The sequence below is a fragment of the Dermacentor andersoni genome, chromosome 11 (genome assembly GCF_023375885.2).
Source record: "Dermacentor andersoni chromosome 11, qqDerAnde1_hic_scaffold, whole genome shotgun sequence".
In the NCBI taxonomy this organism is placed as follows: Eukaryota; Metazoa; Arthropoda; class Arachnida; order Ixodida; family Ixodidae; genus Dermacentor; species Dermacentor andersoni.
The window spans coordinates 43,508,377-43,532,273 of NC_092824.1; the positions used below are offsets into that span (position 1 = coordinate 43,508,377).

The 23,897-nt window shown below is 49.6% G+C and overlaps 1 protein-coding gene across 1 annotated transcript in view; it reads left to right on the forward strand.

Moving 5' to 3' along the window:
- Positions 1-23,897, forward strand: part of LOC140213980 (phospholipid-transporting ATPase ABCA3-like) — a 135,115-nt gene that overhangs the window by 62,174 nt on the left and 49,044 nt on the right. The window contains exon 9 of the mRNA XM_072285182.1: positions 13,026-13,096. Within this exon, the coding sequence (XP_072141283.1) occupies positions 13,026-13,096 (71 nt within the window). The remainder of the gene's footprint in view (positions 1-13,025; positions 13,097-23,897) is intronic.

A 23,897-nucleotide genomic window follows, 5' to 3' on the forward strand; every position in this document is an offset into this window, starting at 1 on the left:
ACTGGTATCCTGTCTAACGGAGTTACCACCGACTTCTATTTCACACTCCTTAATGATGCCCACAAGATTGTCGTTCATTGCTTCAACACTAAGGTCCTCTTGCTGAGTCAAAGCCGTATACCTGTTCTGTAGCTTGATCTGGAATTCCTCTATTTTCCCTCTTACCGCTAACTCATTGATCGACTTCTTATGTACCAGTTGCTTCCGTTCCCTCCTCAGGTCTAGGCTAATTAGAGTTCTTACCATCCTATGGTCACTTCAGCGCACCTTGCTGAGCACGTCCACATCTTGTATGATGCCAGGGTTAGCGCAGAGTATGAAGTCTATTTCATTTCTAGTCTCGCCGTTCGGCCTCCTCCACGTCCATTTTCGGTTATCTCGTTTGCGGAAGAAGGTATTCATTATCCGCATATTATTCTGTTCCGCAAATTCTACTAATAACTCTCCCCTGCTATTCCTAGTGCCTATGCCATATTCCCCCACTGCCTTGTCTCCAGCCTGCTTCTTGCCTACCTTTGCATTGAAGTCGCCCATCAGTATACTGTATTTTGTTTTGACTTTACCCATCGCCGATTCCACGTCTTCATAGAAGCTCTCGACTTCCTGGTCATCATGACTGGATGTAGGGGCGTAGACCTGTATAACCTTCATTTTGTACCTCTTATTAAGTTTCACAACAAGACCTGCCACCCTCTCGTTAATGCTATAGAATTCCTGTATGTTACCAACTATGTTCTTATTAATCAGGAATCCGACTCCTAGTTCTCGTCTCTCCGCTAAGCCTTGGTAGCACAGGACGTGCCCGCTTTTTAGCACTGTATATGCTTCTTTTGGCCTCCTAACTTCACTGAGCCCTATTATATCCCATTTAGTGCCCTCTAATTCCTGCAATAGCACTGCTAGACTCGCCTCACTAGATAACGTTCTAGCGTTAAACGTTGCCAGGCTCATATTCCAATTGCGGCCGTTCCATCGTTCATGAGGTCGGTAATCTTCTCGTTCAGTGCTGCAAGGACCAAGTCTTTGTCCTTCAGGTAGTGCGACATAACTTGCAGATCGAATGTTATCTACCATCCGTTGGAAAGTAGCTGGAGCGCTGCATAACCTCAACGGCATGACGTTAAACGCGTGTAGTCAGTCAGGAACGACCAAAGCCGTCTACAAACGTTCAGGGTCCGCCATTGGAACTTGCCAACAACCTGAGCGCAAATAAAAAGACGAGAAGTATTCTGCCCCTTGGAAACAATGGAGTGCCTCGTGGATGCGCGCAACAGATATGCATTCTTCCTAGTTATCTTAGTGAGGCAGCGATAGTCGACACACAATCTAATAGATCCATACTTTTTTGCGAACAAGTACGACAGGAGACGGTTAGGGGTTCTGGGACGGCTGAATGACACCACTCAGCATATCATCGGCTTGTTCGTTGATAATGCGCCGTTCTTACGCTGAAACTCGGTATGTTCATTGGTGCAATGGCGCATGGCAACTGATGTCAATGTGGTGTGTGATGCTCGTTGTAAGACCCAAAGAAGGTTGAACGCCATCGAAGAAAGAGCGGAAGTCTCGAAGAAGGGCCAGGAGGTCGCTGCGATGTGTTAACGATAAGTCGGTGCGATCATCATCATCATCATCATCATCATCATCATCATCATCATCAGCCTGGTTACGCCCACTGCAGGGCAAAGGCCTCTCCCATACTTCTCCAACTGCCCCGGTCGTGTACTAATTGTGGCCATGTTGACCCTCCAAACTTCCTGATCTCATCTGCCCACCTAACTTTCTGTCGCCCCCTGCTACGCTTCCCTTCCCTCGGAATCCAGTCCGTAACCCTTAGTGACCATCGGTTATCTTCCCTCCTCATTACATGTCCTGCCCATGCCCATTTCTTTTTCTTGATTTCAACTAAGATGTCATTAACGCGCGTTTGTTCCCTCACCCAATCTGCTCTTTTCTTATCCTTTAACGTTACACCTATCATTCGTCTTTCCATAGCTCGTTGCGTCGTCCTCAATTTGAGTAGAACCCTTTTCGTAAGCCTCCAGGTTTCTGCCCCATACGTGAGTACTGGTAAGACACAGCTGTTATACACTTTTCTCTTGAGGGATAATGGCAACCTGCTGTTCATAATCTGCGAATGCCTGCCAAACGCACCCCAGCCCATTTTTATTCTTCTGATTATTTCAGTCTCATGATCCGGATCAGCAGTCACTACCTGTCCTAAGTAGATGTATTCCCTTACCACTTCTAGTGCCTCGCTACCTGTTGTAAACTGCTGTTCCCTTCCGAGACTGTTAAACATTACTTTAGTTTTCTGCAGATTAATTTTTAGTCCCACCCTTCTGCTCTGCCTCTCCAGGTCAGTGAGCATGCATTGCAGTTGGTCCCCTGAGTTACTAAGCAAGGTAATATCATCAGCGAAGCGCAAGTTACTAAGGTATTCTCCATTTACTCTTATCCCCAATTCTTCCCAATCCAGGTCTCTGAATACCTCCTGTAAACACGCTGTGAATAGCATTGGGGAGATCGTATCTCCCTGCCTCACGCCTTTCTTTATTGGGATTTTGTTGCTTGCTTTATGGAGGACTACAGTGGCTGTGGAACCGCTATAGATATCTTCCAGTATCTTTACATATGGCTCGTCTACACCCTGATTCCGCAATGCCTCCATGACTACTATCGGTGCGATAGTAGGGTGGAAACTGCTTAGAGGTGAATGCTTGGAAACAGGTGAGGCCATGGCATTCATTTGAAGATGGGGTTGGGCCTCAGCAAACTCCCCAGACCGCAGGAGGTCATTATCTTGTATGTGACCCAAAGATACCCCACGAAGTAAAGTAACGGAGGATGTGAGGAAGTTGGAAACGAACATGGTGGTAGCACCCGATTCAACGGTAAGTACGGCAAACGGCAGCCGTAGGCTGGACAAACAGAACGGTTTCATCTGGGGCGGCCGCACAGGACATGCGTACAAGAATCTACCTCTTTGGGGCTCTAGCTGAGTCCGCAGTAACCTCAAGTTTGTCATCGTCAGGAAGAGGATGCACCGAAAAAGGAGTTTGCAGCGATGTAAGGACCACTTATGCAAGGGCCATTCCTGATGGCGCCATGACGCGAAAGCAAGTTTCACCCGAGAATGACCCCGTGGGAGCACGACTGAAGCATGAAAAACTCGGCGACATACAGTTCAACTTTGAACAACGACACACGTAGTGCACACAGCTGGAAGTGAAATGTAGTGGGAGCTTGCATTGTGGAGTATTTGTCCCGAGAGCAACATGGTAACTTTTTAAAATTTTGAAGCATATGTTCTCGCGGATTATGGAAACGGCGGCTCCTGTGTGAATAAGCGCTAGTACGCGGTTCCTTCATCATAGACGTCAATAGCGTTTTGCGTGAAACAGATGAAGGCCTCGTGGAGTTCGATTTGCATGCAGCTCTGGCCATCGGGACAGCAGCGATCAGTTTCCTTCCTCTGTAATAGGTAGGCGACGCATGGGTGACAGTGAGCGTCGACCCGGAGAAGGTGCCTGGTGGTTGGCATGCGGAGGTCGATCGTCAGGGGTGTACTTTGGTGGCGTTCGTGACGACGAAAGAACAGGCCTGCCCATGACGTCAAATGTAGAAGTTGGACATCGGCGACAGTGACGGGCGACGTGGCCAGCCACACATGCGAAGCAGATGTGCCTATTGCCCGGCGTTCGCCACGCACCTGCGCTGCGGAAAAATGGTGCCGAAGGTCTCGCGAAGGGCAGTGGCGCAGCATGCGAAGTCGTCGGCAAGGCATGGGTCGGCATCCCAGGTTTAACATACGACGCAGGCTGTTGAGGGGGCCGAGTCGCGATGGAAGCGTAGGTAAGCGGCACAGTGACGGGTGATTGTTGAGGCATAGGCCGGAGGGCCTCAACAACTTGGGGCCGAATAACGTGTTGAAAGTCCGGAACCAACAACGGCGCAGGCTTGTGCGTGAGAGGCAGTAATGAAAGCTGGCACGATACGTTTTCCCACATAAAGTTCTTTATTATAGATCTCAGCGACTCTTTATCGGCAAGGCTGGCAGCCAGCTTCCACCCTGCTGATCGGGCGTCGTGAGGGCTGGGTGGGCGTTCGTGCACTGCCTACGCAGCTCTTGAAAGATCTGACACAATGAGACGAGTGCCGCGATTATGGTGGGATTTCTCGCGAGCAGCATCTGAAAAGCGCCGTCCTCGATGCCCTTCAGTATGTGCTTGATTTTCACTTCCTCAGTTATGGTGGAGTTGACGCGGTTGCAGACATTTAGCACATCCTCAATGTAGCTCGTGAAATTCTCTCCGGGATGCTACTCACCGTCACGAAAGCGCTGCTCTGCACCAAGCTGGCGAGCCGCAGGCCGATCAAAGACGTCCGTAATGGAAGTCTTGCAAACGGACCAAGTGAGAATGTCAGTCTCGTTGTTGTGATGCCACAGTTGCACGATGTCCACGAGATAAAACATGACGTGAGCGAGCTTCATTTGATCATTCCATTTGTTATTGGGGCTGACTCGTTCGTTTGTCCCCAACCAATGTTCAACATCTAAGTCACCTGAGCCGTTGAAAAGGGGCCGTTCCCCTTGACGGTACACGGTGCTGCAGGTGGCATGGACTGCAGAATGGTCAGTCTGAGTCGAGGTCAGTCTGAGTCGTTGGCCATAATGGGCACTGGGAAAGAAGGGAGCGTCGGGGAACGAAGTTCAAGGTGGGTGCAGGAGACCCACGCAGCATCCACCAAATGGTGCATGATTTATTGGCGTTCAAACGTCAAGGAACGACGAGATACGTCAAAGGCTAGGGTCAAAAAATGAAAAAATAAAACGGGGGGGGGGGGGGGGGGGGCGTCAAGCAGCCCAGATCCAGGAAAGCGCAAGCTCAGTTCGCATGGCTACCAACAATGTGGTTGGCTTGCTTGGCAGCTTCGTCGTCGTCTTGCCTTCTTCATTGCACATATAACATAGCAAAATACATTGAGATTACTGGAAGTCCGGACACCAAGCGCAAGGACTCTTGAATTTCATAGCGAAGAACGTCCATGAATGTCTTTACATGACCGGAGCTCTATACTCGGATGTTGCCGGTAGCTCGTCGCGCACAACACTAAGTGTGAGATCACCGACAGTTTGCCTCAGACTTTCTGCTCTAATTAAGCGGGCAGTAGTCGTGACATCGTGGCATTCGTACTCTGACGACTGCAGCCGAAGAATGCGTTCTATTGTTGTCGCGTCGCTCAAGAAATTGTCCACATTTGTCAGGAGATTTCAAACGAGTCCGGAGAAAAGTTGTTCTTTAGCCCGTGCATCAAATGTCATACCTTTTTCTCCACTCGGATTAAGATGTCACCGTTCTTAAAAAGTCCGGACAACCATACCGACGATGCTTGCCCGTAATGTGATCCCATTGACAGTGGCACCACAAACCTTGGATAAGATGGAGCTTTTGTTTCCGATAAGCCAGCATCTGATTTGGCTCAGCAGCAGCTCGACGACGTGAACCTGCACCATCTGATTGACTGCATGGAATGGTGCACTCCTCGCGATTTCGCTATACTCGTTTTCTCTTCACAACGGAGTTCTTTATCAGGAGAACTTCGACCTTTACAAAACTGCTTACCTGGTCATCACGCCAACTAGAGGCAATATTTTCTGCGCTTACCATGACGAACCATCGCCCGAGCACGTTGGTTTCGCACGAAAATTAGAAAAATGTGTCGTGCCTACTACTGACCATGTCTTGTAAATTATGCAATGCATTACGTTCGCACGTGTCGTGACTGCCAACGACCTAACTCTCCTCCTGTGCTCTTAGCGGGAACATTACAACCCAAAGTCATTCCGCAAGCACCTTTTCGTCAGACAGCTGGGATCATTCCCCACATCGACGTCTGGCAATCGTTGAATTGTAGTCGCTACAGAGGACCTCACCCAGTACTGCGATAAAAAGGTACTGCCAACATCTACCGCAGCAGACATCGCGCATTTGGTCACCCATAAAATCGTCTTCTGCCACGGGGCACAAGCTGTAGGGATCACCGCTTGGGGCACAGAATTCAGTGAAGTTATGCTACAAGAGGTTTTGAAGTGGAGCGGCACTGCGCGCAGTAAGACAGCGGCTTATCCCCCAAACGAACGCGTTGTCAAAAGGATTGAACAAGACCATCCCACATATGCTGTCAATGTACTTCCTGACAGACCGCGGCAACTGGGACAATGTGCTAGACTTTCTAACTTTGGCCTACAACTCTGCCACACAGCTCTGCCGTTCCGCTTACTTTGTGGCAATGAGTTTACGACTATGCTCAATGCCGTGCTGCTTTCCCACACGTCCGAAATGTCTTACACCGATGCTGCAATTTTCACATTGTCACGTTGTAGTGACGATCAAGAACACAGTAGCAAAACTGTGAATGGCGAAACTATCTCGTCAATGGGCGAACCTATGCCCAGAAAAACGTGCTACACTTAAAGCACAACGATAGCGACGAACACAGTCGGCGATCGCCGAAAATCTTATCAGGGGGTCGAGCGCGTCGGCTTTTATACACGAGTCATCGAATGTTGCAAATAAATCGCTGGTGCCCGCGTGTCTTCCAGAAAGTACTACGCGATTTGCGTAGAGCCTACAATCAGATTAGGCAATGTTCGTTGACAAAAGACAGTGGATACAACCATCCATAACATTCGCGAAAGTTCCGATACATACGGGCGCGCCCTGCGCTGAGGGATAACCTTTGTTAGACATTGAAATGTGGCAAGCTGAGATGACAAAATACACGAGTCAATACCTCTCCCTTAAAAGGCATCGTCCCGGTGCTACAAATACGAGAGTGAAAAAAAAAATCACGCATAGTAAAGAATACACAACAACAAAAAAAGAAAGTTGCCAAGTCCGTTAGCCGGCGTAGAAACGCTTAAGACGCGCCACGGGGGCGACTTCAGCTCGTGCGCAGTGCCGCTGTGACTGCGAAATGCCGTTTGACACGACAGCCTATACGTCGGCTGATTCTGTAGGATCCGAAATAGCGCCGTAACAGTTTCTCGGTAAGTCCTCGTCGGCATATCGGAGTCCGGACCCAAACACGGTCACCGGGCTGGTATCCCACGTAGCGTAGTCGTAGGATGTAGTGCCGGCTGTCGGTCCTCTGCTGGTTTTCTTGATGCACATGCGGGTGACCTGTTAGGCTTCTTTGGCACGCTGGAGATAGGCGCCGACGTCCAGATTCTTTTCGTACCTGTCGTGTAGCAGCATGGCGTCAAGAGTGTTCGTTGGGTTCCTTCCGTAAACCAGCTTGATCGGCGTGACTTGCGTTGCTTTTTCCACTACCGCGTTATAAGTGTAGGTTGCGTATGGCATGACAGCATCCCACGTCTTGTGCTCGACGTCGACGTACTGTACATTATAAGCACGCCGGTGAGCACCTTTTTCAGGCGCTCTGTAAGACGATTCATCTACGGGTGGTCGGCAGTTGTCCTCCTTTGGCTTGTCTGGCTATGTTGCAAAATGGCCTGGGTAAGCTCTGCAGTGAAGGCCGTTCCTGTGTCGGTGATGTGGACTTCTGGGAGACGATGTCGCTGCAGGATGTTCTCGACGAATAATTTATCAACTTCGCCTGATCTCCCTTTAGGCAGAGCTTTGGTTTCGGCGTAGCGGCGAATGCAGTCGATAGCCACAATGATCCACTTATTATCGGATGTTGACGTCGGAAAGGCTCCCAACAAATCCATCCCTATCTGCTGAAATGGTCGGCAAGGAGGCTTAATCGGCTGTAGTAATCCCGCTGTCCTTGTCGGTGGTGTCTTGCGTCGCCGACAGACTCGGCATGTCTTGACGTAACGGGCGACGTCGGCGGTCAGGCGGGGCGAGTGATACTTTTCTTGCATCCTCAGTAGCGTCCGGGAGAATCCAAGGTGCCCAGTGGTCGGACTTTCGTGTAGTGCGTGCAGTACTTCTGGACGTAGATCTGAGGGAAGAACAAGGTAATTTGTGTGGTCTGGCGAGAAGTTCCTTACGATGAGGTCGTTTTGCAGGGAAAACGAAGACAATCCTCGCCTGAAAGCCCAGGTGGTACGTCCATGTTTCCTTCCAAATAATCGACGAGTTCTTCTAGTTTCGCTTCTGTCCTTGCTGTTAAGCGAAAGCTTCCGCGTCATGGTTCGTATGAAGGCGTCATCATCCTCGTCCTCTTACGGCGGTGGGTAAATGGGGCCACGCATGGGCAGTCGGCATCAGAGTGCTTCCGTCCGAATTTGTAGATAACGGTTATGTCAAATTCCTTGAGTCTCAAACTCCATCGTGCGAGGCATCCTGAAGGGTCCTTTAAACTTACCAGCCAACGCAAGACGTGGTGCTCGCTTACGACTTTAAAGGGCCTGCCATATTGGTAAAGGCGGAATATCATGGTAGCCCAAATGATGGCAAGGCATTCCTTTTCCGTCGTAGAATAATTAGCTTCCGCTTTCGACAGCGACCTACTAGCGTAAGCAATCACCCTTTCACCCTTTCAACTGGCGCAGGCCAACGGGCTGGCGTCCGACGATAGAACCAGCACTCTGCCCCTAAAGCTTTCATCGGCCTCCAAAAAAAGTATGTTCTGCTAGGTCATACGATTTCGACACCCGTACGGCTGACATTTTCGTGCGCCACTTTTCGCGCTGAAAGCTCGGAACGCCCATCAAGTTGAATGATGGGGCATTTAAGTATACCGTCCTAATGGCAGACCACCAAAACAAATTTCGTGTCTTTGAGAACAAAATGATGTCACATCTCTTTTGAACGGATATGGCGTCACGTTGTTCTTTCTTCCTCCGCAAGTGTTCCTTTCTCGTACAGATGGCGCTAAGCCCCATCAACCGCTGATGAACCGCCATGTTTTGAACGTATAGGCTTCTATGGAAGCGTCACTACCTTCTCCCGATCAGGAATGACTCCACATTTGCTGATGACGTGGCCCAAAAAATAGAAGCCCGTCGTAAGCGAAGCAGCCCTTTTAGGCTTCAGAGTTCGCCTTCATAACTTGATGGCTCTAGTACTGTCTCAAGGCGCATAAGGTGACCGTCGAAATTACCGGCGAAGAAGACAAGACAGGTTTGCCACTTCAATCCTGCTAATACCGTGTCCATCACGCGCCGGAACGGTGCAGGCACTGAGCACAGTCTCAATGACATGACCTTGAGCTCATAGAGGTCGTCTGGCGTGATGAAGGTATTCATCGAAAATCTGATCAACAGCTCTTCCCTCGCGATCCTTCTCGTCGACTTCTATTTTCCAGTATGGTCTTGAGATCCATCGACGAGAATTACTTCGCATTGCAGAGCCGATCCAATGCATCGTCTATCCGTGGGAGAGCGTATACGTCCTTCTTCGGTGATCTTGTTCAGTCGACGATAATCGACGCAGAAACGTAGGATTCCGTCCTTTTTCTACACCACGATTACAGGTGATGCCCACGGGGTTTTCGACGGCTGTTCGATGTCGCGTGCAGCATTTCGTCGACTTGTTGCCTTTTAGCTTCACGTTCTCGCGTCGAAACTCGGTAAGGGCTCTGGCGAAGTGGTCGAGTGCACTCTTCGGTTATTATGCAATGCTTTGCAACTGGTGTTTATAGAGTCCTCAATGACGCCGAAAAACAGTCTTTGCATCATCGGAGAAGACTTTTGAGCTGCTATTGCTCACTCATCCAACGACTTGAATTTATGTCAAAGTACGGCTTGGCGACTATGGTCGTCGGGTTAGGTGCGGCAGAATCCTAAAGGGCAAATGTATTGCTGGCTTCCACAATTACCTTGATGTCAGCGATCGCCGTGCATTTGTTGATATGCTTGAACGTCTGGCTTAAGCTTGTCAGCTCTACTTTCGCTTTCCTCTGTGCAGTCGAGCGATGCCTGTTGCTACAGAAATTTCACTGCTGAGCAGCAGACATTGGTCGCCCTCGATGGCACCTTCTACGTCTGCGAATATTATGGTACCGACGGAAATAACAATGCTGGAACGAGGCGGGATGTATAATTGATCTTCGAGCGGATTCAAGGCATGGTCACTACGAGCACTATTCGGTGGTATCGCTTGATATTCGGATAACATAATCGACTTTGACGTAAGGTCAATGAATGCGCCATGTTGGTTCCGAAAGTTCATGCCAAGAATGATGAGAAAAAGAATGGATCATGGGCTGCTGCCTCCGTGCCTGGCGCCAAGAAGTGCGAACATCTTTATCATCATCATGATACCTTTTGTGTTCGTCTCTCGCCATGAAAAGTCTTTGTTGGGTTCTCGCGGCTCCGTTCTTTTTTGGTGACGCGACGTGTAAGTGGCCGGCGTGCCGCAACTTATGGTGCCGAAACTCGGGGCAACGAGCGGATCCCAATGACGTTGAGAACGAGCGACGGTGCCGACAATTTTCTTCAATAAACTGCAGCCGGAGCAACCTGATACTCATCGGAACCGCACCCAGGGAAGCAACGCGCGGAACCGGCTGCCTTACGAGCAAGTAAGCCGCGATCCTCACGAAACATGGACCGCCTGAAACCGAAAAGCTCTGTTAGACAAACCCAATAAACGAAAATCATTAATGAGGCGACGTCGTTGTGGGAGAGCGGCTGCAACGACCGCACGGCGTTCAACAAGGGTATAGACAAACTCGTCGCCAGCGGTGACGAGCTTCGGAAGATCAATGCCGAGCTTGAGGACGTGATTCCCGTCGAGGATCTTGAGATAACAGACTTCAGTGCATTATGACGACCAGACGCTTGAGACCCTGACACGCGTCCGGGGCTGGCTCGCACATTTCAGCGTCAGAAGCACGGTGCAGACTCCTCCCCCGACGGCGCTCAATACGCCCCCTGCCCCAACGACAGTTGCGTCACAGAGCTTCGGACCTCGTCTCCCAATGCTGACCATCAAGCCTTTCCATGGGGACGTGTGTAAATGGTCGTCGTTTTGGGATCAATTCAACGGTGCGGCCTATGCAAATACAACTCTGCGCACGAATGATAAATTCGATTACCTCCGCAACTACCTGGTAGGGTAAGCAGCAATTGCCATTGCCGGACTGCCACTGACTGAAGCGTGTTATGGGAGTGCTATCCAGCTGCTAAAGCAGAGGTTCGGGGACAGGAGCCGGATTGCGCAGCATCATTTCAGAGTGCTCCGCGAACTGCAGCCCGTGACGTTTCCACCGGATACGAGGGAGTTGTGCAGGCTGTGCGACGGATTCCAGCTGAATGTGCGCGGCCTCAACGTCGTAGAAGTTCCAACTAGCAATTTTGTGCGATGCTCTACGACGTTCTGCTTCAACCCCTGCCACAAGAAATCGTCGCGGCGTTCCATCGCCATAGCCGTCGCCAGGATGGCGCATAACGCACGGCATCCTCTGCTTCAGGGGAGGCAACCACAACGTCTTGCAAGAAACTCGACCAGCTCTTGCTGGTCGAGTTTCGACACAGATACAGATAGAGCTCGGCACAGATAGAGCTCGAAACAACAGAGCAGTGCGCTCCATCGGTATCCTCCTTCAAAGGCGGCGGGTCCCACAGGAAGAGTGTGGCATCGTCATCAGTCCTGTATGCATTGGAAGAATAGAAACAAATACGCAACGAATGTTCCTTTTTCAAATCTACAAAACATGCAACCGAGGCATGCAGCGCTACCTTGATCATATCAGAGAAAATGAACCGGCTGGCTCAAGCTATGCAGTGCTACTGATGTACTATAAAGGGCCACCGCGCAAACGAGTGCCGGCGGAAGTTGGTGTTTGCGGCATGCAAAGGCAGGCATGCTTCAACGATGTGCGCCCCAATTTATCGAGAGACAAGAGGCGAGAAGTCAGATAACGTCGTATCTGATTTTACCAGGCCAGTGAAGGCAGAGGGTCCATGATCAACTGCCGTTACAAGCTGTCAGCTTGACGAGGCCATTAATTTACAGACTATTTGTTCTTGGATCGTCGGTTTCAACGAGGCGTCTTATATCAGAGGCATCTTCGACGGAGGAATTCAACGCACGTTCAATTAAGGAGGAACTGGTGGTGCGGTTGGGACTAAAAAATCATTAGAGAGACATGCCTAGTGGTGAATACGTTTGCGTCAGACGCTCCTTCTCGTGTGAGAAATTGCAATGTAGTCGATGATCGTCTACGTAGCTAATTTGATTACAGCGAGAACATCATTGAAGAAATAGCCATGCCAGTAGTTTTGCCACGACATCCTTGCCACGGCTATGGAATATTCCTTCGCAGCCAAATTACGCGAGCAATTTTACCGGCTGGCGGACGATCAAACTGCGCCTCGAGGATGTGCCGAGAAAGGCATTAGCCTACTCATAGGATCTGATCAACTGTGGAACATCTTGAGCGGTGACATCATATGCAGCACGGAAGTACAAGGATTGGTCACGGTCAAGACCAATCTAGGCTGGACGCTACAAGGTCCTGTCACGAAAACGAGCGTCATAAACGGAACATCCGAAGTGAACATCTGCGTCCTGCGAGTGCAAGCTGGAGAAACTACAGGATTAGACCAAAGCAGACTAGAGTCCTTTTGGACGTTGGATGCTATGGGAATTGCGCCAAAGGAAGCAACGAATGGGCACGCAGACACGTTGGCTGTTTTCCAACGCAAAAATTGCAAAGATCGGAAATCGGTACCAAGTAGCTGTGCCGTGTAATGAACGGCATATTGAACTGCTACAAGACAACTACACTGTCGCACTCAATCGTTTACGAAATCTGGTTAAGCGCATCTCGAAGCGCGAGGGATTGCTTGAGAGACACGATATGGCGATTCGTCAGTACATTGTTTCCGGCCATGCTGAAGTTGTTCTTAACAAGGAATCGATAGATGGCCCAGCGTAATACATGTCACACGGGGAGGGTATTCGTGAGGACTGACTCACCACCAAGCTCCGCGTGCTTTTTTGACACGTCATCTCACGCAAAGGAGAGAGATCTCTAAGCAGTTGCCTCGAAACTGGCCCGAACCTAAACCCGGACTTACTGCAAGTTCACCTTTGCTTCAGATGGTACTTAGTGCCCATGACAGTAGACATCGAAAAGACGTTCCTGCAAGTGGAGATACGAAAAGAGGACCGTGACCTGTTCAGATTTCTGTGGTCTAACAAAAGTCCTGCTGTTCCTTTCAAGGAACAAGCGGTAAAGGTTTGGCGTATGACCAGAGTACCCTTTGGATCTACAGCAAGTTCATTCATGCTTGCGGCTACTATACAGCGTCACTTGAAGACAAAAGTTCATCCCGAGAAAAGGGCCATAGCACAGCTACTTCTGAAATTCTATGACCTTATATTCGGAGCAAATGATTTAGAAGCAGCGGCAACTCTTTACATGTGCACGAAAGAGCTGATGGATGATGCTGGTATGCCTTTAAGAAAGTGGAGCTCAAGCTGTAGGCAAATAGAACGACTGTTCGACTCCAATAATGCTCTTACCCCCTCTTGCCTATGAGCACACTGGACATCAAGAGAGAGTGCTAGGGATGGGTTGGTCGAAAGCAACAAACGCCTTCATCTACAACCTGCAGAACATATTTTACTTTCTTGGAGAAGGCAAAGGACAGTAAGCGTTTTGTTCTCCAGACGGTTCCGAGGATCTACGACCCATAAGGATTTCTCGCACCATACATAGTGCAAGGGAAAATTCTGTTTCAGCAGTTATGGCTTTCGAAGGTCGACTGGGACGAATGTCTGCCTGATCACATTGCGGAAAAAATGGCATAACTTGAGAAACGAGTTGATCCATTTGTCGAAACTCAACGTTCCCCGTCACCTCATGAGCGGAGTTGCAGAACCACGTGACCTTCATGTACACGTTTTCATCGACGCAAGCACAAAAGCGTACATATCTTGTGCATACCTTCGTGTAGAAGATGTGAATGGGAGCGTGGCTAGCACTCGGATTGTAGCCAAGTCAAGGATAGCCCCACTGAAAGCTCCATCCTTGCCGAGGCTAGAGCTAATGGGTGCGTTAACAGGAAGCAGGGTGCTAAAATATATAGTGGAAACCTGCGGAGTTCTAATGCCAAGAGCGCAATGTTTTCTTTGGACTGACGCAAGCATAGTGCTTGGCTGGTTACAGCAAGTGCCTTCGACTTTAGACGCCTTTGTGAACAACCGAGCCACATAATTTCAGTCTATTACTTAGGAGTGTAGCTGGTGGAATTGTCCAGGAGAAAACAGTCCTGCTGATAAGCTGACCCGAGGTGTTTCCTTAGACGCACTGGCTACCGAGGTAGACTGGTGGCAAGGACCAGCTTGGATGAGTAAGGACTCGGAAAAATGGCCAGCAGTGAAGTATTCACTGCCCCAAATCAGCGACATCCTAGGGATAACAGCGACGAAATCAACAACGCTTCCCTCTACAGAAAAACGCAGGGCAGTTAACACAACTGCTAGATGCCATGAAGTTAACTTCACTGCTCAAGCATTTCCGTGTCACAGCATTGGTGCAGCGCTCTGTCTGCAACGTTAATTGCAACATTAAAAAAGGGGAAGTTATCTCTGCTGAAGAAATAGTGGCAGCTGAGAGATATTGAATCTGGGAAGTTCAAACTGAATTGTTCCCTGAGGAGAGGAGTTGGCTGCTGGAAAGGCAAGGTCCGCCTAGTAATTCATGGGTAGCACAACTACACCCATTTATCAACGAGAACGGGCTTCTACGCGTCGCAGGAAGACAACAGAACCTCACAGACAGCTGAGATGTGAAGAATACATTGCTACTTCCAAGTCGACATCGTTTCACCGAGCTGGTATTTGCCGATTCGCATTGTCGAGTCATGCATGGAGGAGTAAATGCAATGATACACAACGTACGCGAACGATTCTGGGTCCAAAGAGCACGACAAGCGGCAAAGAAAGCAATCAATAGATGCCTGCTATGCGTCCGTTTTCGTACGAAACCCACCGTGACGCCGTACTCGCCGCTTCAAGTCTGCTGGGTCGAAAGGACTAACCCTTTCAACACTCCAGGACTTGATTTTTGCCGGACGATTGTATGTGCAGTCATCCGAGAGTTCCGACAGGAAAATGTACATCATACTTTTCACATGTGCAGTAACAAGAGCATTGCATTTGGAACTGGTCTCCGATATGTCTTCACCCGCGTTCGTGTTGACATTCTGGCGTTTCATTGCAAGAAGGGGACTGCCAAGTACCATTTACTCCGAAAATGCCTTAACCTTTAAGAGAACGTCACGGGAGCTACAAAAAATATGGAAAGTACTACGACAAGACGACTTCCAGGCTTTAATTGCGAACCAAAAAAAATCAGTGGAAGTTCATTGTCGAAGCACCCCCATGGTGGGGAAGCTGGTGGGAACGGTTGGTCGGAACCGTAAAAAGTGGCACTCAGCAAGGTTTGTAGGTTGAAGCTGTCTGTGCGCAGAACTTTCCACTATTGCTACTGAGGTTGAAACGGTGCCCAATTCACGGCCTCTAACGTATCCTGATAATCAGGCAGGCGAGCCTGTAGCCCTCATGCCAGCGTATTTCCTAGTGGACCAGAAACTTGTGACGCTACAAGAAGGAAAGACATTGTCAGACGTAGTAACCAGCCACTATCGCAACGACAATCAGCGATGCTTTCAGCATAGACAAAAATATGATAAATGAGTTCTGGAAGCGATGGAAACATGAATATTTGCTGCGACTACCATCGGCTTATCGCTTACCCAGGCGTCACTCAAGAAATTTAGAGGATGGCCACATCGTAATAGTCGCCATTTCTATAATACGCCCAAGTTATTTTGACCAATAGCCCGGGTTCGAGAGGTGTACCCAGGCTTCGACGAACTTATGCGCGCCTGTTTAATCCGATTGCAGGCAGGCAATGCCTTCAAGAAGCCAGTGCAGAAGCTACATCGTTTAGAACTAGATGTCACCACATTTGAGGCCTCGGAGGATGTCGGAGATTAGCAGACGACGAAGAAAAAGAATGAATCGTGGGCTGCTGCCTCCGCGTTTGATGCCAAGAAGTTCGCGCACCTTTATCATCATCATGAGACTATTGTGTTGGTCTCTCGCCATTAAAAGACTTCGTTGGCTTCTCGCGGCTCCGTTTTTTTGGAGACGCGACCTGTAAGGAGCCAGCGTTCCGCAACAGTTTTCTCGAGAACACTCTTGAAGGATAGCGAAGGTGGCAGGGTAGGTCCGGACATGCATGGTAATTCTCGCCCTGCAAATTCCAGTCGGCGTTATTAGGTGTCCTCCAGTGGTTCGAATATGGGGGCTTCCACGCAGTCTTAACTTTCTTCAACTTGGCGGCGAAGGGTCCAATCATTACGGACCACTCGGCTCCTTTGTCTACTAACGTGGTGACTGTGTGGTCGTCGAGCAACACGTCGAAGTCGGTGGCTTCTAGTTTGATATTGAAGTTAGGTGTTGGCGTCGGATCACGGCTGCGTCGCGTTGACGTGTGGCTGTTGCGTCGCATTGTCAGGTCTATAGTTGGCGCATTCTTTGCTTCCAGTCTTCGTCGAGATTTCGGCGTGTCGTTATGTCGTCGAGATAATCTCTTCGGCTTCACCGTCGGCGACGGAGGATCTTCGTCAATTCGATGAACAGCATCCGCCCCTTGATTGGTTGCTGCTTTTAGTTTTCCGGATTTTGGTTGACGGACCGGCCCCGGGCTAGGACAGTGTATGGTCGTCGCTGCTGCGACAGGTGATGGCGGTGAATTGGCCGGCGAGATCACGTGGTCATTCGCCCTGCTGTGGGCACGGTTTAGTGACGGCGAACGCTCGCATTCGCAAGTCGTGGTATGGGCATGAGCGTTATGCATGCCCGGCTTTCCCGCAGTGGTACCAGAGCACGCGGTGTTCAGTTGCGCGCCGAATGTCCACCTTTCTCGGGTAGCTGCGCTTGGCGAAGGGCAGGCGTGCTTGCGGCGGCGAGGGTTGGCGACGGAATTGCGGCGTTACGGGGCCCCGGCGTGGTGGCTGAAGGCATCTTGACGAAAGGCGATGGCGGCGTAGGACATCGCTTCCGTCTGGGGTTGCAGCGATACCGGAACCACTGAAGCTCCTTAACTATGCCAGCAATCGAGGCCACCTGGGGCTGCGACCTTAGGCACAAGTTCTGTAGCTCTTCCTGTATGACCTCTCTGATCGTCTGGCGCAGGTCATCGGCGTCTAGCACTTGAACTTCGGCGCAGTTTCTTGTTAGCGCAGGGCGGGTATTCTTTCTTTCTTTCTTTATTGATTTATTTAAGACAATGAACAGATTGTCTTAGATATTGCCTGGTGCGTACTTCAAGCGTGTTCTCGATCATTGTGGCCCCCGAAAGAAATTCAGCGACAGTCTTGTGCGGGTTGCTTATTAATTAGGCGAACAGTTGTTCTTTCACACCCCTCCTCAAAAACGAAACTTTCTTTTCTTCAGACGTGTCGAGGTCGGGGTGGTGGAAGAGGCGAGTAATTTCCTGCAGAAAGATCGCGATGTGCTTGTTTGGAAGCTGCACGCAGGTTTAAGTAGAGCTTGGGCTCGCTCTTTGCACAGGATGCCCCTGAAGGTCTGCAGAGTACCGTTGCAGAACAGGTTCCACTTAGTCGGAGATGGCTCTCGGTAGCAAACCATGATGTCTTCTAAGGCGAAGTACACGTGCCAACGTTTGTCATCGACGTTCCAGTTGTTGACAGCGACTCTTTCGTATGTTTCCAGCAAGTTATCGGGCTCTTCAAACGATGGCCCACGGAAGGGAGGTGGCTTCCTGCGCTGTTGCAGTACGATGAGGGACACTGGGGCTGTCACAGGTGTTGTAGACTTGGCCACGATATTCTTGCTTGTTTCAGGTAGGTTAGGTTAGGGCAGGTGTTTCAGCCTGCGGCGTGCTCGATAGTCCGGAACGACGTTGGCATTTTCTTCGTGGTCCGGGCTTTGATCACGGCTGCACCGGATTTTAGGTGGTACTGACGGTTACGAGCACAGCAGCAAAATTGTAACTGGTGAAACTAAGTCTGTATTGGGCGAACCTGTTCCTAGAAAAACAGGATATACTCTAAGCGCAAGGATAGCGGCGAACTCAGCCGGCGATCGTCGAAAATTTGGTCAGCGGGTGAAGCGCATTGGCTTTTATAGATGAGTTAGCGAATATTCCAGATAAATATACTAGACAAGTGGTACTTTCTGGAAGACCACTTGTCTTCCAGAAAGTACCACACGATTCGCATCGCGCTCACAATCAGATTACATAATTGTCGGTGACAACGTTCAGAAACGTGGAAAAGATTCGTGAAAGTGCCGATACGGGCAGACACTTTCTGCGCTGAGCGATAACATTTGCTAGACTGTGAAACGTGCTCAGCACAGGAAGATAAACAAATATACGTGCCCTTATGGCGCAACGACGAGGCCCGTCAGCATGCACGATGTCGTCTTCAGTGTCGTCAAACGTTAGACACCCGCCGCTGCACTTTTCGCCACAGAGAGGTTACGTACAATCCAGGCGACGTGGTGTGGATGTGGACACCTTTCCGAAAGCATGGTCATTCGAAAAAGATATTACGTTGGTACTATTGTCCGTACATAGTTCTGCGGCGACTCAGCGAAGTTAACTATGAGGCTGTTGCAGAAGGCAAATTAAGAGGCTCCCGTCATCAGCCCCAACCTGAATTTCTTTACGTCGCCAGGGTGAAACCTTGCTTCCCACCTTGTGACACACCCCTGGAGAGACTTTGATTTACGTTCGGCAGGTCACTCTGCAACTATGTTTTGCAGCAATTCTGCATGTGCTTCTTACTCTGGCGTACATGCGACCTATTATGCTTTTTCATTTGTTCAGCCACAACTTTCTTCATAACTTTCCTACGTTTCTTGTAGCGTTTCAACGAAGCTACCTTGGGGAAGGAAGTAATGCCACATCCCATGTGTGAGTCTGTCTGCTAAAAAAGCGGGCGATAGGAGAGAAGAAGAGCAGGACAGTTTTGAATAGCTGTTAGTAAAGCCGTTAATTCCGACCGGTCTAGGTGTACTTCACCCGCGACAATATCGAGGCCGCCATGCTAAGCTTGATGAGGGTCCTTCCATACTTTCTATTGAAGGACCATGGTTTTACGTTTGAGAGACGAGCGGTGGCGCCCCGCAGCATTTGCAACAATGGCAATTTTAATGCCGAAATTGAAAAAAAAAAAATAGAAAGGCTATCATTATCACTAGCTGGAAGTGACCCATGACAAGACGCACGGCCCCTTGGCGGCACCTCCGAGACAAGCCGAGGTCACACGTACGCTCCCTATTCATATCGTTTAAAAAGGCTGGTCCACCCCGATGTGCGATGGGAGAACATGAGCTCGAGCGCATGCCATATAGAATAAAGAACAACCTTGGAGAAGGGAAACGGCACTTTCCACAGGGGACCGATAATAAGCAGCGGAAGCGCATGTAATTTACGAAGGAATACGACATGTGGCGCTCTACACAAACAGGAAGCAGACATAACTTTCTTTTACAAAGAAAATCAAATATGGGCGCTTTTACGGGTCGAGTGCGCTGGTACGTGCTGTGCTCGCCCTGCTGGATTTGCGGCATGCCACGGCACCTTGGCCATCGCGTAGCTGGCACGTTCTAATAACCAGGAGACCAAAGAGCCTCTACTGATGGCCATACAAACACGTTACAAATTGGTGAACAGAACGTGTGACTTCATTGGCAGAAGACAAGCAGTACACCTTCTCGTACGAGAGCAGAAATAACATTTGCATGTGCAGATATGCTGGAATCACTAACGCGAGCTCGTAAACGGCTCACTTTTTTGGTCACACATGGTGGTCTCGTAACGAGCAACAACCAGCAGCGCAAGCAGATTGGACAGTGTCCCACCTCTTTGCAACGACAGTCGTCGCTGAAGATGAACAACTTGCATTGCGAAGCACTCGGCTGACGCAGGCATCTGCTGCCGCAAGTTATACAACCACATGGACTACCTGGCAATTTAGCGTTAACTCATTTCCAACTTGCAAGTTTCTTTTCTTTCGGGGGCCGCTAATGTGTCGCTTACACTTGGTTCACCGTATTACCTCACTATTAACATAGCCAGTTTCGTGGCCATTACCTTTGGCAGGCATTCGCGAGCCTTTCCACCCATGTGGCTATCAACTTCATAGACGTCGGACCATCTAAGCACGGATGCTGGTTTCCGTTAATGCGAAATCGTGGCCGAGAAAAGCCACAAGCACAATTTGCCAGCGGCTGGAACGGACGGAACGGGGAACACCAATCATGGTGCGTGTATATGGGGAGTCTATGTCGCTGTGCTGACTGCAGTAGCAAATACTTGCCGTGAGGGACTGCTTCCCAATGCAACTGATCAGGCCGCCACATCCGAGAAAGGTAACACAGCAAATATGACTAAGAAGGACAGTGTTGAAACGAGACTGCAATCAATCACTTCAGCATAGCATTCACAAAGGGTTCGGACTATACTCTATACATATGCTAAAATCCACATGACAATAATGAGCATCCAGGTATACGGGTTGCTTATTGCGCCTTTACCCGCCGTGGTTGCTCAGTGGCTATGGTGTTAGGCTGCTGAGCACGAGGTCGCGGGATCGAATCCCGGCCACGGCGGCCGCATTTCGATGGGGGCGAAATGCGAAAACACCCATGTACTTAGATTTAGGTGCACGTTAAAGAACCCCAGGTAGTCGAAATTTCCGGAGTCCTCCACTACGGCGTGCCTCATAATCAGAAAGTGGTTTTGGCACGTAAAACCCTATAATTAATTATTGCGCCTTAAGCCGCCCGACTACGGGCGTAGTGCTTGCCGTCGTCTCACGTGGTGGTCTCTTAACGAGCGAGAACCAGCAGCGCAAACATATTGGACAGAGCGTCCCACCGGCGCAAAGATCGGCAGAAAGCTCCTCCCTCATGTTACGCAGGTCTGCGTGCGGCGTTTAGGCTGACAACAGGGCGGAGGCATTGGCACAGATGATAACTGTTCCCTCTTCCATATCGGCTGGCGAGATCTAGGTGTGATAGCGTGGTGTGCCGTGCAATTGTTGCTCTTGATTTCAATAAAACTGACAGTGCTCCGAAGTCAGCAGTCCCTTTTATTTGCGTAGCCCAGGCAAGGACCGTGCCCGCTCATCTGTTCACCACTACGCACGCGCACTTCCTTCCGGCTTTTTCGCTCGAACCATTATCTCGGCGTGGCAGCTGCAACCATCGTGATAGGCTGCGCGGTCGCGCGTCGCGACGGTGGTACCGGTTTCTTCGATTTTTTATTTCGCCAGCCAAGAGGGGAAGGTGGACAGTTATCACCTTCGCCAATGACTCCGCCCCGTTGTCATTCTAAGCGCCGCACGCAACAGCCGCGTCACGTCAGGGAGGAGCTTTGTGCCGATCTTCTTTTGCATGCGGAATTATGCGAACGACAATTAAAATTTGGAATCGGATATCTCGGAGCACAGACACGCTAGCAGAATTGTTCCAACTGATACTGTGTAGAAACACTACTGCCTCTCACTTTTCAATACAAAGATGCCCGCTTACTGCAGTCAACAAACAGTTAATTATTCACTTTTAGTTAATTGGGCAGCTGACAGCGATAATTATCATCTCACTTAGTGTCTCCGTGGCCACATAACTTACTGGTGCCGGTGGTCTTGGCGTGCCTCCCAGTGCCTAATTTTAAGAAAACCACAAAGTTTAATTTTGAACACCCCGTATATTGGAATGGTTTCTGACTGCAGAAGACATGCGAATGTACACTGTTTGTTCTAAGATCCTCAAGCAGCATGTTAAGTAGATATTGCTACCGTCCATAAGTTTGATGTCTGCCTAAATACTGTCGCGAAAAGTGTATAGCGCGGGCCTCTTTTGCTTTCTTTCCGGGAGTTTTGTGGGCTTCTCGACGTGGGGGAGACCTTTGTACACAAATAACCGCGACGGCGCCGCGGGCATGTGCTGCCGCCGCCGCCGCCGCGCCTGACGGCACACGTGCACATAACGCGTCCACTTCCCAAGCTCGGCTGTCAAAAGCTGATTAGTTATGGTCAGAGTGCTTTTGTGTACGGAGTGTTGACGCGACCATTTCTTGGCCCCTTAAAGTCTGACGCTTATTGATGATGTCGGCTTGCCTGATTGGTCGGAGTAACGAAATGGCCCATTGGCGGAGAAATGTGTCCCTTGGATGCTGTGTAAACTTATTTAAGGAATAGTTCGAGCAGTTTTTTAGGTGTGAGCAAGTAGACAGCAGCAGACGGCGCAACTTCACCAGGGGAGACCAGGCCGGTCAGGCAGGCCGTCGACGACGGGGGTATGACATCGTTTTGTTTGTAGATATTTTGTACAGTGTTAACTTAAAGTAAATACCAAGCGAATAAACATAGCTGTTGAAATGCTACTTCTCGTCGTCGCACCCGCGGATTTGGACTTGCCCGCGCCAGAGCTCATCCCCATTCATCTTCCGTCTCCCTGGTGAGCTGATGCGTCTGATATCTCACGGCTGCGTCATTTCGCTACAATACAATGCATGTCAACAGCCTAAGTATATTAGGATGCCAAATGAGAAGATTTCTGTGCTGATTTGTACGCTAGGACAGATCACACTGCTGGCTCCAGAAGCAAATGCGCAGAGGACATGAAGCTATTAGAACTACTGTATTCTTTTTCTGCACGAACGTGATGCACCACTTCACTACTAGAACAGTAAATGCTTAAAGGTAAACGAAACTGAACAGCAAGAACATTTGGAACCAATGAGAACAAAATATGGGTGAGTTATGTGTGCAACCGTTTAATACATTTAATACAGTACTTTCACTTCGATTTACCAAAGGGTTATACGGTTTTGTGGATGAAAGAAGCTGCCGGCGGACTCGAAACAAAGAAAAGATATATTGATAGCGCAACTCAGTCGCCTATAGCCACGGCTACAATAAGATGAAACATGTTAAGCGCGTTCCTATATCGCTGCCTTTGTTTCGTTATTGTGTGTGCGCAACAATGGGCCCGCAACTGAAGCTTTGTTTTGGAAACAGCAATGCATGCTCCTGACTGCCCATATGTAATGCGGGAGCTAGTTCGTTACCTTGTCGGCGCCTGTATGTTAACGAAAAGACTATTGCATGAATATTCAAGCAGTGATGATAAACGGCTCACCGGTTATTGCCGTCGTCAGTCGCAGCGGAATCCGGCTTCAGTTTCGATGCGGTCGCGTTCCGCATGGCTCACGATCGAAACCCAAGTTTCGGGCTTACATCTCTCGCAGCGCGTCACTTCTCCCCAAGTGAAATAACGCGAGGTATCGAAGCATGAAAAATTAGTTTCAGCACAAAATAAGCATGCAGTTTAAGCGCACGAACGAGTGAAACCGTGTGTCTGCCGTGAACGCGAACATAGCGGTGCAAAATTGTGAATCAAGACCAGAGTTCATGTAAGTTGTCGATGATGCTGAACGCTGTTTCGCGTTTATAGTGGCAAAAAAAGCAACAACAACACAGCTACTAATAAAGAGTACAATGTATAATTAGGAATGATAATATTGTACTCTTTGTCATGTAATAAAAACGCTTCGATAAGTGTGTGGGAGAAAATTTGTAGACTAGAACTGCGCTTAATATGGCGTCTGTAGCAGGAAATATTGGGCCCAAGCAGATAAGACTTCAAATGGCTGTACTACATGCTTGTTTTGTTAGCGATGCCACGCGGTCGGCAGTTCTTGCCCTCTGTGGCGATATGCTGAACTTGAGAGTGTGCTACCCCTGACGTACTCCAGCGCTTGCGCGTCGCTGTTTCTGCACGCGTTCTATCCCTAGCGTAGAGAGCGTACCTGTCGCGAGGTGTCGCGACGAGCCCGCTCGCCGTAGAGACGTTCGGATAAGGCCGTGCTTCGATTGGTCTCTTTCGGTGACGTGGTCTCAGGTGTGTGGTGACGCGAGC